At 44.6% G+C, this 14,335-nt stretch overlaps 1 protein-coding gene across 2 annotated transcripts in view; it reads left to right on the forward strand.

Moving 5' to 3' along the window:
* Positions 1 to 14,335, forward strand: part of kif6 (kinesin family member 6) — a 705,324-nt gene that overhangs the window by 255,863 nt on the left and 435,126 nt on the right. For both annotated transcript variants that reach the window (XM_085997944.1, XM_085997945.1), the window contains exons 11-12: positions 8,530 to 8,635; positions 12,399 to 12,540. In XM_085997944.1, the coding sequence (XP_085854070.1) occupies positions 8,530 to 8,635; positions 12,399 to 12,540 (248 nt within the window). The remainder of the gene's footprint in view (positions 1 to 8,529; positions 8,636 to 12,398; positions 12,541 to 14,335) is intronic.

A 14,335-nucleotide genomic window follows, 5' to 3' on the forward strand; every position in this document is an offset into this window, starting at 1 on the left:
CAAACTGTGTTTTCCCAAAGGTGTAATGGGAAGTGTATTGTAGGGAGGATTGATTCAGAAGAATTTTAGAAAAGATAAAACACTTGCGACAATTCCCACTTCACCTTTGGGTAGACGGAGAGTTTGCATTGCCAAGCAATACACGAGAATTTTCAATTTAAAAAATAGATTAATATTTTAATATTTTTTTTAGAAAAATCTAGATCAGGTGTATCCAATTGTTTTGACTTCACGGGCCATAAGAGGCGTGTATCGTGGAGCCTCAGAAGCCACGTATAAAGCTTAATTCAGCATTCCCATTAATGTGCATATATCTCAATATGGATGCTGACAGATTTTACTGCTCTGTGTTAGTGTTGTTGGCTGAACAGTGGATAAAACCTGAGTAGCCCGTTCCAAACCCTCCAAGCTCACAAAATTCAAATAGGACGGAGCAGTGAACTAAAAATATAAGTGCAAGTTAGGACTGAGCTTGCCGGGCTTCAAGGCACTGATTGTTGGAGCTCAGTGGCTGTTGGTAGTTTGGACATCCTGGACAAAGCATATTTATCATTTCATTGGTGTGTTAGCAATTAAATCAATTATTATTTCTTTGTTTTCAACTTGAGTGACATTATTTGATCCAATAGTGGTTAATATTAACAGTCAATCCCATAGAATAAACCACAGTTGCTGCTAAAATAGATCCCATATCGTACAACTGCAACCTAAACTTCCATTAGGGGTTTTCGTTGACCACAGCCTATATGAATTAATGATGTATATCTGATCCATAGAGATTTGCACAGTCTAAGTACAGTACTTGAAAGATGATGTTTCAACACTTCCAAACTATAGTACCCAAGTGTATTCTTGAACAAGTCAATTTGTGCCCGAAAGGAGAGGGGCAGTCCCTAACTCTTACCCGAAAATTCAGATGAATCATTTACGTCTGTCAAGTGTTCATCTGAAGAAAAAGAAAGAAAAAGTTTACTATATAAAAAAACGAGGCACAGAGTGGGTAGCACGCCTCCCAGAAAGCTGGGAGAAAGTTTATCCCACCCGATGAGTTTCCAATCTCAGGCGTACCATCAGGAGGTGGTAAGTGGGGGTTGGGCCCACTCACAAGGATGTTTGTGTGTGTGCGCACACCCATGCATTCATGTGTGAAGTATAAACAATGATGGCCACTGCTGACCTACTGTGATCCTTCAGTACAGTGAGGTTTGTATCAATATTTGACTGTTTTTGCAGAATGTTTTAAAACACTGACTATTGAATGTAAACAGCCAATCAGATTGTGAAAGACAACTAAATCAGAGGGAACAAGTTTCACCAACACGGTGTAATATTCTATCCATATATTATTTACTTTATATCAAGACTAACATGGTGTAGTACTCTTAACTACATCAGTATTCCTAATGAATGTATTAACATAATATTTATGAAATTATCATTCATACCATGAGATTTTCTATTTTACAACAGCCCTTCCTGTGTGCGGGCAATCTTGGTGCTAAATCCAGAACCTAACAACTTATAATAGGGCCATTGTAGCCAGGGTTGATTTTAATATTATGGAAAATAGTGGTAAAGGGCAGATATATATTTGTGATTGTCAGCCTAATGCGTTCAAAGATGTCGTATGTTCTGTATGCTGGAAATGTATAGTGGGGCAGCCAACATCTGAAAGAGAAAAGTTAGGGTTATGGGACTCTTTATCAGAACACACTTTTAACCTTGTTCTCTTTTGAATAATGACTGCCATGCTGTACATTTCATAAGAACATAAGAAATCGGAGCAGGAGTAGGCCATAGGGCTCCTCGAGCCAGCTCTGCCATTCAATAAGATCATGGCTGATCTTCTACCTCAGTGCCACTTTCCCGCCCTATCCCCATATCCCTTGATTCCCCTAGTGCCCAAAAATCTAAAGATCTGTCTTGAATATACTCAACGAATGAGCATCCACAGCCCTCTGGGGTAGAGAATTCTAAAGGTTCACAACCCTCTGAGTGCAGAAATGTCTTCTCATCTCAGTCCTAAATGGCCGACCCCTTATCCTGAGATTATGGGCAGGATTTTCATTGGGCTGTGGAGGCGGGATTGGAGGCGTGTGGGGGGTTAAAATCCCAAATCGGGGGTCCCGACCCCATCACGCCCCCAACCCACTTCCATGCCAGTTTCAAAGGAGTCGGGTACCCACCCCGCACTGGGACCCACCTCCCTGAGGCGGGAAGGGGATTAGTGCCAATTAACTGCCTGTTAACAGGTAGTTAACAGGCAGTTTTTAGCCTAATCCCTATTTTTAATGTTGAAGTGTGGGATTCCCGACAGCTCCAAACCACGCCAAGTTAGCGAGGCAGACCGTCGGGATGAAGGGCTTGGAGGGGTCGAGATCTCCGGTGTTCAGGTGAGTGATGGGTGCATGAGTACAAAGGTAAGTGTGTTTGGTGTGTGTAAAGTGTTTAAAGAAGTTTTACATACCTTTACTTACCTTTACAGCCTTCCTTCCTTCAGGTCTCGGGAGCCATAGAAACATAGAAACATAGAAGATAGGAGCAGGAGTAGGCCATTCGGCCCTTCGAGCCTGCTCCGCCATTCAATGAGATCATGGCTGATCATCCAAATTCAGTACCCTGCCTTCTCCCCATATCCCTTGATCCCTTTAGCCTTAAGAAATATATCCAACTCTTTCTTGAATATACTTAATGAACTGGCCTCCACCGCCCTCTGTGGCAGAGAATGCCACAGGTTCACCACTCTCTGGGTGAAGAAATTCCTCCTCATTTCAGTCCTAAATGGCTTACCCCTTATCCTTAGACTATGACCCCTGGTTCTGGACTCCCCGGCCATCAGAAACATCCTTCCTGCATCTAGTCTGTCCAGGCCTGACAGAATTTTATAGGTTTCGATGAGATCCCCTCTCAATCTTCTAAACTCCAGTGAGTATAAGCCCAATCGACACAATCTCTCCTCATACGTCATTCCTGCCATCCCAGGTATCAGCCTGGTGAATCTTCGCTGCACTCCTTCCATGGCAAGAACGTCCTTCCTCAGGTAAGACGACCAAAACTGCACACAATACTCAAGGTGTGGTCTCACCAAGGCCCTGTACAACTGCAGCAAGACATCCTTGTTCTTGTACTCGAACCCTCTTGCTACGAAGGCCAACATACCATTTGCCTTCTTAACCGTCTGCTGCACCTGCATGCTTACCTTCAGCGACTGGTGCACAAGAACACCCAGGTCTCTTTGCACTTCACCTTCTCCCAATCTATTGCCATTCAAATAATAATCTGCCTTTCTGTTTTTGCCACCAAAGTGGATAACCTCACATTTATCCACATTATAGTGCATTTGCCATGTTTCTGCCCAATCACCCAACCTGTCCAAATCGTACTGGAGTTTCACGACATCCTTCTCACAGCATACCCTCCCACCCAGCTTTGTGTCGTCTGCAAATTTGGAGATATTACATCCAATTCCCTCGTCCAGATCATTAATATATATTGTGAACAGCTGGGGTCCTAGGACCGATCCTTGCGGTACCCCACTAGTCACTGCCTGCCACTCGGAAAACGACCCGTTTATTCCAACTCTTTGCTTTCTGTCCGCCAACCAGTTCTCTATCCAAATCAATACCTTGCCCCCAATCCCATGTGCCTTAATTTTGCACGCTAATCTCTTATGCGGGACCTTATCGAAAGCCTTCTGAAAATCCAAATACACCACATCCACTGGTTCTCCCTTATCTATTTTACCAGTTACATCCTCAGAAAATTCCAGTAGATTAGTCAAGCATGATTTACCTTTTGTAAATCCATGTTGACTTTGTCCGATCCAGTCACTGCTTTCCAAGTGCTCTGCTATTACATCTTTTATAATGGACTCTAGCATTTTCCCCACTACTGATGTCTATAATTCCCCGCCTTTTCTCTACCACCTTTTTTGAATAGTGGGGTAACATTAGCTACCCGCCAATCCATGGGTACCGTTCCAGAGTCTATCGAGTTCTGGAAGATGACCAGCAATGCATCTACTATTTCTAGGGCCACTTCCTTAAGTAGCCTGGGATGTAGATTATCAGGCCCTGGGGATTTGTCGGCCTTCAGTCCCATCAATTTTCCTAACACCATTTTCCTACAAATACTGATTTCTTTCAGTTCCACCCTTTCATCAGACCCTATGTTCCCTGGCATCTCTGGGAGGTTATTTGTGTCCTCCTTTGTGAAGACAGAACCAAAATATGTATTTAGTTGGTCTGCCATTTCTTTGTTCCCCATTATAAATTCCCCCGATTCTGACTGCAAGGGACCTACGCTTGACTTCACCAATCTTTTTCTCTTCACATATCTATAAAAGCTTTTACAGTCAGTTTTTATGTTCCCTGCAAGCTTCCTCTCATATTCTATTTTCCCTTTCTTAATTAATCTCTTTGTCCTCCTTTGTTGAATCCTAAACTGCTCCCTATCCTCAGGATTATTGCTTTTTCTGGCAAATGTATATGCCCTCTCCTTGGACCTTATGCTATCCCTAATTTCCCTTGTTAGCCACGGTTGGGTCACCTTTTTTATTTTATTTTTATGCCAAACTGGGATGAACAAATTTTGTAGTTCATCCATTCGGTCTTTGAATGTTTGCCATTGCCTATCCACCGTCAACCCTTTGAGTGCCATTCCCCAATCAATCCTACCCAACTCGCTCCTCAGACCATCGTAGTTTCCTTTATTTAAATTGAGGACCCTAGTCTCCGAGTCAACTACTTCATTCTCCATCTTAATGAAGAATTCGATCATATTATGATCGCTCCGACCCAAGGGGCCTCGTACAACAAGATTGTTCATTAATCCTTTCTCGTTACATAATACCCAGTCTAAGATGGCCTGATCTCTGGTTGGTTCCTCAACATATTGGTCCAGGAAACCATCCCATAAACACTCCAGGAATTCCTCCTCGACAGTATTGTTACTAATTTGGTTGGCCCAATCTATATGTAGATTAAAGTCACCCATGATGACTGCTGTGTCCTTATTGCACGCTTCTTTAATTTCTCTTTTAATGCCATCCCCATCCCCAACCTCCGCCTTACTGTTTGGAGGTCTATAAACCACTCCCACTATTGTTTTTTTCCCCTTAGTATTTCTCAATTCTACCCATACAGATTCCACCTCATCCTTCATTACAATTGTGTTAATCCCTTCTTTAACCAGTAATGCTACCCCACCTCCCTTTCCTTTTTGCCTATCTTTCCTGAATATCGAATACCCCTGGATGTTGAGTTCCCAGTCCTGGCCTTCCTTGAGCCACGTTTCCGTAATCCCAACCAAATCGTATTTGTTTACTTCTATTTGCGCAGCCAATTCATCCACCTTATTACAAATGCTCCTCGCATTAAGACACAAAGCCTTCAGGCTTGTTTTTTTAACGCTCTTAGACCTATTAGAATTAATATTTACTGTGGCCACGTTTGATTTAAACCCTTGATTTCTCTGACTGCCACTTTTGTTTTCCTCCTTCCTATCTTTTGCTTTTATACTTGTTTCCCTTTCCTCTGTCTCCCTGCTCAGGTTCCCAACCCCCTGCCATTTTAGTTTAAACAATCCCCCACAGCACTAGCAAACACTCCCCCTAGGACATCGGTTCCAGCCCTGCCCAGGTGCAAACCGTCCGGTTTGAACTGGTCCCACCTCCCCCAGAACCGGTTCCAATGTCCCAGGAACTTGAATCCCTCCCCCTGGCACCATTCCTCTAGCCACGTATTCATCTGAAGTATCCTTCTATTTCTACTCTGACTAGCACGTGGCACTGGTAGCAATCCTGAGATTACTACCTTTGAGGTCCTGTTTTTTAATTTATCTCCTAACTCCCTATATTCCGCTTTTAGGACCTCATCCCGCTTTTTACATATATCGTTGCCAACCTCTTCCTGCGGTGTGTCCAACTCTGTAAATGTGCTATTCACGATGTCCTGAGCATCGTGAACGCTCCAGTATGTATCCAATCGCAGCTCCAGCGCCGCAATGCGGTCTGTCAGTAGCTGCAGCTGGATGCACTTCCTGCACATGTAGTTGTCAGGGACACAGGAAGTGTTCCTGAGTTCCCACATATCGCAGGAGGAGCAGATCACGGGGCCCGGCTGTCCTGCCATGACTTACCCTTTAATGAATTGAATTTAAATTAAATCAATCAATCCCACTAATTACACTACAATTAACTGGTTTACCAACAGTCCCTGCTACACTAGAGAGACCTTAGCAACTATAAACCAGAGTTAAAGTTTAAAAAAAGAGAAATACTCACCAACCAATCACTTACCTGCTTCCTGGTGACGCCACACTTTGATTACTTTTTACCTCTCTCCCCTGCTGTTGAATTAGGGGTTGAATCCCGGGCTGCTCCTGACTCACTGCCGCCGGTTTCCAACTGCCGCCGATGCTCAGTGTTCCCACGCAGGCCCGCTCTGGTCGGGCTGCTCCTGACTCACTGCCGCCGGTTTTCAACTGCCGCCGATGCTCAGTGTTCCCACGCAGGCCCGCTCTGGCCGGGCTGCTCCTGACTCACTGCCGCCGGTTTCCAACTGCCGCCGATGCTCAGTCCCTCATCTCACCGGCACAGAAAGCAGAATGGCTGCGAGCTGTCAAAAATTGCAGCATTCAGCTTTCTGTTCCGGAGAGATCTCTAAATCATCCTGAGAGGAAGGAATTAACTTAGAATACTGATTGTCAGTGTTTGACAGCTTCAAACAGCTGTGAAACGCTGATATTTCATCTGTCAAAAGGTCTTGACAGATGAAATATCAATCTGTGACGTCACCTGTTGCCGGGTGGCCCTTAGTTGGCTTGCTGTGCCCACTGGGCGGGCTCAACAAGGTCAATCAAGTCAAAATCGCGTGGGTTGACTAGAACTCGATGGAGGCAGGACTACAACCCTGAAAGTTGTAGTCCCGCCTCCTACCCGACTCCTCAATGAAAATCCAGCCCTATGACTCCTAAGACTATGGGGGAGAAATTGGGTATGTAGCGCCACCTATTAGCGCCTAAAGAGGGCAATCGATGAGTGTAGCGCCACTGGTCGCGCCTCCCGCGATATTCAGCGGGGGCGCTAATGGTGGCGTTAGCCTGTTGCGCTGCGCCGCCACCGATGACCTCATCGGTGTGCGCAGCGCCCCATTAGCACCCCGATCGCGATATTTGGTAGCGAACGCCGCTGCAGCGCCGTTCGCTACCCGTGCCCGGTTCACGGGGCCTTGCTGTGCCGGCAGTGGCGCAAGTTAAGGTGGAGGTGCGGGTGGCCGCCTGCCAGCACCTCCGTCCCCGGCCTCCTGACCGCCCCTGCCCCCCCCCGCGGCATTGCCGGCTGTTTCCCGAGAGCCCGGCACTTCTCCTCGGTGCTGGGCTCTTTTGCCGGCGCTCGCGATCGGGGATCGTGCTGTTGCAGGCACCTCCCCCTTAACAATGGGAGGAAGGCCTGCAGTACCGCAGCGTGCAGTACCGCAGCGTGCCGTGCCGCAGCGTGTGGCGCTGCGGCACGTTGCGCTGCGATATTCAGTTTCAGCGCCCTAAGAGGGACGCGGAACGCCTCGAGCCTCGCCCCGTCTCCCTGTAGGGGTGCTGAAACTGAATATCTGACGTTCGTTAATGCTCCGAACGCTGCGCAAAAATCAGCGCCCAGGCGAACTTGGCGCCACTTTGGCACCTCAACCCAATTTCTAGGCCTATGACTCCTAGTTCTAGACACTCCAGCCAGGGAAAACAACCTTAGCACCCAACTTGTCAATTTCCAGCATTTTCTGGTTTTGTTTCAAAATATCTAGTTTAGTTTTCATCAGGACTTTCTTCATAGTTAACCAACTCACGATTTGGCCTTAAGACTCAGATTTTTTAGGGGCTCAGTAGATTTTTTCAGGTTTCTGGTTTGACCAAAGGGTCACCTGTAGGCAAAAATGAGAAGAACTCAGTGAAGATAGAGGATGGATTGAAATTGCACTATGCAGTGTTAGTAATAAACAGTTTAACGTGTCCATTCCTTTGCTATTTAATAGACATTGACTAGTTTATTTTAGCAGATAATAAATTCAAAATGAACACTACAAGGCAGTTTCACCCTTTTAATGATGACGTGATTTATAAATGTGTGCATTGTAATATTTTATGGTATTTGGACTGTTTTGATTTTCTTCTAAATATTTTATCCACCTGGAATTTTTCTGGGGGAGGGTATCTCCCCTGATTTCTCTCTCCTTCCATGTTGAAGTCCAACTCCCAAGGTGGAATTATGTTTCTGTTTTTTGTCTCCCAAATGTTGGCAACTATGCCTCATCACATGAGTGACCTAGTAACAGCTGTAACTGCTTACAGAACTGCATTGCAACATCGTCCTGTCTTTCAGTGCATTTTACAGCAAGGAAGAGCAGTAAACAATCATGCTTCTCTTTTTAATTAGTGAAACATTTGCTTCAGCAAAGTGCAAAACTAAGGAAGGCAGAAGGTGAGAGGCAACCTGTCTACAACCTGATGGATTTTTAAAAATGTATTCTTTGTGCTTAGGTTGGAGGAGCTGGTCAATATTTTTCTGGAGGATACTGACCCTGAGGCCTCACTTGAAGTTGGAGCTGACATGAGGAAGATTCAGTACTGCTTCCAGCGATTAAAGGTCAGCGTGTAAGAGTTTTAAGTTACACCCATTCACCATAACGCATAATGTTATTGCCTAATGGGATTGTCACATATGAGTATTATCACCAGTTAGTAATTTGTGGTAAGTGACATCAATGCATAACAATACAGAGCAATATTAAATTGAGCCATGTGTCCAAATAGTTATGGTATGCTTGATATTCCCATAAATTCCATGCAAAACATCCCGTAGAAAGGTTCAATTTGGGCAGTTTGTTCAGTATTGGCACAGTATTAATAGGTGACAGTCGTATCAGTTTTTCCCTCTCTTTAATAACCTCCCCTTCAGACCTGAAGGCCTACTGCTGAGGTACACTGCCACGGGCAGACCTACAGTACCTTGTTGCGAGACTATTCCTTCACTTGGAAAGTGTCTATTCATTTGAAGGGTGGCATCACATGCAAACCTGACCCTGCCCTCACATGGCATACACACAGGCCCACTTTCCAGCAGAAACCTCTAGAATGCCACTAGGAGCAAGAACCCCGAGCCATTTTCCTCCCCTCTGTAGCCCAAGAGCACCGAGGCCAATTGTAACATGCTTACTGTTAGATCCGTGTATCTTGATGTTGTATGTCCTTCAATAATTAGACAAGAGACTGCAGGGAACAATCAACAGGTGTTTACTGGATGAGGGTTACTCTAAAACTAACAGTACAGATCCCTACTCAGGGTTATATACAGGTGTGGTCACTGCCAGTACTACAGTATACAGGAGCTGTAAAAAGTAGTTCTCCCCTTAAAGGTACATACACTACACTTACCTCTTCCCTAGTTAAAGTCAGCTATGTCAGCACAGTGCAGGGTTCAGAGCTGAGACTTTCCTGACATGAATGGCTCAGTATAACTGGAGATTGACTAACTGAGACAGATGGAGGAATTTAGACTCCCAGGTGGAAATCCAGTCAGAGGCGTGGGTTGCCCAATTGGGAGCAGGAGTGAGAGGCTACTCCATTTTAATGGCCAGGCCTCATTAACATTCCACTGGCCAGCTTCCTGCCTGAAACAGGTGTCTAGAGGCAGCTTGCCAGTTTGTGATCTGCGAAGATCAGACAGCCCAGAGGTTGTCATGCCGAGGAGGGGTATGGATGGGAAGTTTTTTTTGGTGGAAGGGTCACTAAACCTCCTTTGTGAGGCCTGGAGCAGCACTCCTGCGCTTCCTGGTCCCTCAGGACAGGGTTACTGAGTAGTGCGCCTGCGGCAGACGCTCCATTCAGTGGGCAGTTAAAATTACATCGGGTCTGAATGACATCATAGGACCCCAATTTGCATTTGTTCATGAGACTCTTGCTTAAGTCAGATGGGTGCCTCAACCGCCCAAGCAAACAGAGGTCGCATGACAGGAAACGAATAGGAAGTCCAACACTTGGATTTTAACTCCCGTTCCACCCATTTCCCCCATTGAGAGAGCACCACAACCATGTTTTACAACCAATATACATGATGGCCCAGATTTTGCGGTCAGTGGCGAAGGAATGGCGCTTGCTGTTCTTTATGCTTACAGCTGCCCTCAGACTTTTCGTGGGCTTTTGAGCGGCAACGTAACAGTATTTAGAGATCCTTTTCAGTGCGGTGCCCTCTAGAGGGGATCTCTGGTGTGTGTGAGCAGGACAAGCAACAGCATGTCTCCTTAACCAATCAGATTGAAGAATTCTCACTGAGACATGCAGAGTCTAAACCAGGAAGTATAAATTAGAATCTTTTTCAATGTACAATCATATACAGAAAGCGAAATAAAGTGAGGGGAAGAAAGATTGGAATAAGAGAGATAAAAGAAATTATTTTAATTTTTTTTTATATAAATCTCCAACAATAATTAAATTCTGAAGGAATGAGACTCCACACTTGTAAAATAAAATTTTCAGTTCCAGAGGTTGTTTGATAGGAATTAAGACTTATCACACCGTTAAAAATTCACTTACACCTGAATGCACCAGCCCTAACTTTTTCTGGCATGTTTAGTTTGTAAGTACCGTAACTTCACTACCTTTGTGTATTTTAATGCCGAATCTATCGGTGAGGTACCAGTGGTGCGAAGCTTGTAGAGGACCACCAGGGCAAATTGGACAGCAACCTCCGGATTTCTACGTTTAACTGCGCTGGTGCGGATGCCGGAAGTTGCTGTCCGATTTACTCCTTAATAACGGTGTGTGCTGATAACCTCCCCATTATTCCTGCTGTAAAATCCGGGCCCATATCATGTACACTTACAAAGCAGACTAAAGGCACTTTGGAGTAAAACATCATTACTGAACTTACTCTTCACATTAACTTCATAATTCCAATGCAGAAAATTACACACGGATGTTTGAGAAGACCTTGATTTTCATAATGGGGAGAATTTAGCTCAGCGATACCATAAATAAGCCCTTTGGGAAAGCGTGGAAACTTTCCCATTTTAAAAGTCTAGTCCGAATGCATAATAAAACAAATATTGCGTCCTCTTAGGGACTATAATGGGCCAAGGTTACAGAGGGCATGTTATAATTCCTCACTGCCTTTAGCTCGCTGCATTATGACATGCTGTCACTGTAGCCCAGACCATGGTGGGTTGAAGTGATGTGGCAGGACACACTAGCACTGTTCAGACCATACCAACCTTTATATTTTTATAATCCCAATGGAGACAGAAGCCGGTCAAATTCCAACAACTGGAGTCATACCTAGCACAAAGGAAGATGGTTGTGGTTGTTGAAGGTCAATCATTTCAACCCCAGGACATCGCTGCAGGAGTTTCCTCAGGGCAGTGTCCTAAGCCCAACCATCTGCAGCTGCCTCATCAATGACCTTCCCTCCATCATAAGATCAGAAGTAGGGATGTTCGTTGATGATTGCAGAGTATTCAGTGCCATTCGCAACTCCCCAGATAATGAAGCCGCCCATGCCCGCATGCAGCAAGACCTGGACAACATTCAGGCTTGGGCTGATAAGTGGTAAGTAACATTCGCGCCACACAAGTGCCAGGTAATGACTATCTCCAACAAGCGAGAATCTAACCACCACTCCTTGACATTCAACGGCATTACCATCGCCGAATCCCCCCACCATCAACATCCTGGGGGTCACCATTGACCAGAAACTTAACTGGACCAGCCACATAAATACCGTGGCAACAAGAGCAGGTCGGAGGCTGGGTATTTTGCCTGGATGAGTGCAGCGCCAACCACACTCAAGAAGCTCGATACCATCCAGGACAAAGCAGCCCACTTGATTGGCACCTCATCCACCACCTGAAACATTGACTCCCTCTATCACCATCACACCGTGGCTGCAGCGTGTACCATCTACAAGATGCACTGCAGCAACTCACCAAGGCTTCTTCGGCAGCACCTCCCAAACCCGCGACTTCTACCACCTAGGAGGGCAAGGACAAGGGCAGCAGGCGCATGGGAACACCATCACCTGCAAGTTCCCCTCCAAGTTACACTCCATCCTGACTTGGAAACATATCGCCATTCCTTCATCATCGCTGGGTCAAAATCCTGGATCTCCCTCCCTATCAGCACTGTGGGAGTACTCTCACCACACGGACTGCAGCAGTTCAGGAAGGCAGCTCACCACCACCTTCTCAAGGGCAATTGGGGATGGGCAGCGATGCTCACATCCCATGAATGAATTTAAAAAAACTGTGTCTAGAAAATCAAAATATTTATTATAATCTCTGTGTGGAATGTGCTAAATTAATCTTTAGAACAAGTAACCTCATCAGAATGTTTACCTATTTACTTCCCTGTGCCAGTGTTTAGTGAAAGAGGTGAAACAGTTTAGACCTGGCCTGCAGATAGAGAATGGACGCTCGTCCCCTGACCCCCATGGAGATGTTATGATTAATACAGAGAGTAAATTAAGAGAAATCGTGCAGCAACGAGATAATGAAATCAGTATCCTTTTATGTTTACATTAAGTTTCTTCAACTAACAATTGTGTTTGGAGTGTTCAAAAACTCCACCTTTGGCCATCTCCTTTTCTACATGCTTTCTTTTAGCGACATCAGCTTGTATATGTCTGCTGAGAACACTCTACTTCACCACCACCCGTGACTCCATAACTCTGTTTTCTGACATTAGGCTGTGGATGCACAAGAGCTTTCTGCAACTTTTCATGATCAAGACTAAAGTCATCCTGTTTGGCTCCTGACATATTTTGCACAGAAGCCCCTGACTCCATCTCCCCCCTCAACTGCTCGCTTGGGCTGAACTTTGTTGTGTTGTTGGATCCTGAGCTGATTTCAAATCTCTTATCCTGTCCATCATCAAGACAGCATAGTTTCACCTCCACAGCATTGCTCACTTCCCCCTTACCTCACTGCCACCAAAACCCTCATGCACACTTGATTTCACTAATCTTCTTCACTAGCCTCCCAAGTTTCACCCTACACAAATTCAACTTGTCCGAAACTCCATCACCTACATCCTACCACACACTGAGTCCTGCTACCCTACCACCCCAGAACTTGCCAACTTCCATTATCTTGGTCTCACACTGTGAAAGTCTCCCTAAACCACTCAGCTTTGCTATGTTTCTCCCAGCTACCTCAAAACCTATCTATTTGACCATCCCTTCAGTTACCCCCAGTTCCTCTTCTATCACTGATAGCTGTTCAATTTTGCCTGTGAAGCCCATTTGAAATGTTTTACTACATTAAAGGTGTTGTATGAATGCAAGTTGTTGTTGAACCTTCCATAAAAACAACTAGTTTGTTGGTCCCTACAGGGTTGTAAGGGTGAGTTTTCAGTTACTGCTGTCAACATTGTTTTGCATTAAAATTACCCTGCAATAGCAGTGACGAACTCATTAACACATTGCACATAAAATTCCCGTGTCAGTTATTTTAATAAAAACATCAACTTGTTTATTTTAAACAGGTTGAGGATATTGGTAACATAGCAGCGAAAGGAATTTCAAATGACTAACACTAACAGGTTCTGATGAAAGGTCATTGACTTGAAACGTTAACTCTGTTTCCCGCTCCTCAGATGCTGCCTGACCTGCTGAGTGTTTCCAGCATTTTCTGTTTTTATTTTAGATTTCGAGCATTGGCAGTATTTTGCTTTTACTTTAACAAGTTTGTTACTAATACCACACAATCTAATTTTGAGGAATTTGTGTTGTTCACAAAAGAATTTCAAGCAACTGAATTTTCAAAGCTCTTTCAAGGTCAAAATGTATGACTTCAATTATCATCTGGCACTATACATCATCTTCTATTCAACTGGTGAAGTATTCCCCACATTGAGGGCTGAGAAGTTCTAAATATTGTTTGTAGGCAGAACTCTAACTGTTGAGCTAGTGATCTTTAATCAAAGACAATGTGCTTTGTATCTCTTGGAATTATAGAGGGAAAAATTGATGTTTCGGGGCATTTGGGATCACTGGTAGGAAGTTCTGTTTTCTTTCATAACACATCTGTTATATTAATACTGGAAAACTGAAATAAAAGCAGAAAATACTGGAAATGGATAGCAGGACAGCCAGTGTCTGAAAGAGAAGAGGTAGGTTAACGGTTCAGATATGGGTTCTGAAGTTGGGTCACACTCAAAATGTCACTCTGGGAGTCAAGGGTGACATTTTATTAGAAGATCATGTTATGAGATTTTTTGTAACAAATCTACACTTTTAGATAAAACTAGTGACTCATCAATGGCATTGGTCACAGTAAGAAGTGCATGCTAGGTG

Source organism: Somniosus microcephalus, chromosome 9, assembly GCF_052327205.1.
Source record: "Somniosus microcephalus isolate GS21.2 chromosome 9, FLI_Smic_1.0, whole genome shotgun sequence".
In the NCBI taxonomy this organism is placed as follows: domain Eukaryota; kingdom Metazoa; phylum Chordata; class Chondrichthyes; order Squaliformes; family Somniosidae; genus Somniosus; species Somniosus microcephalus.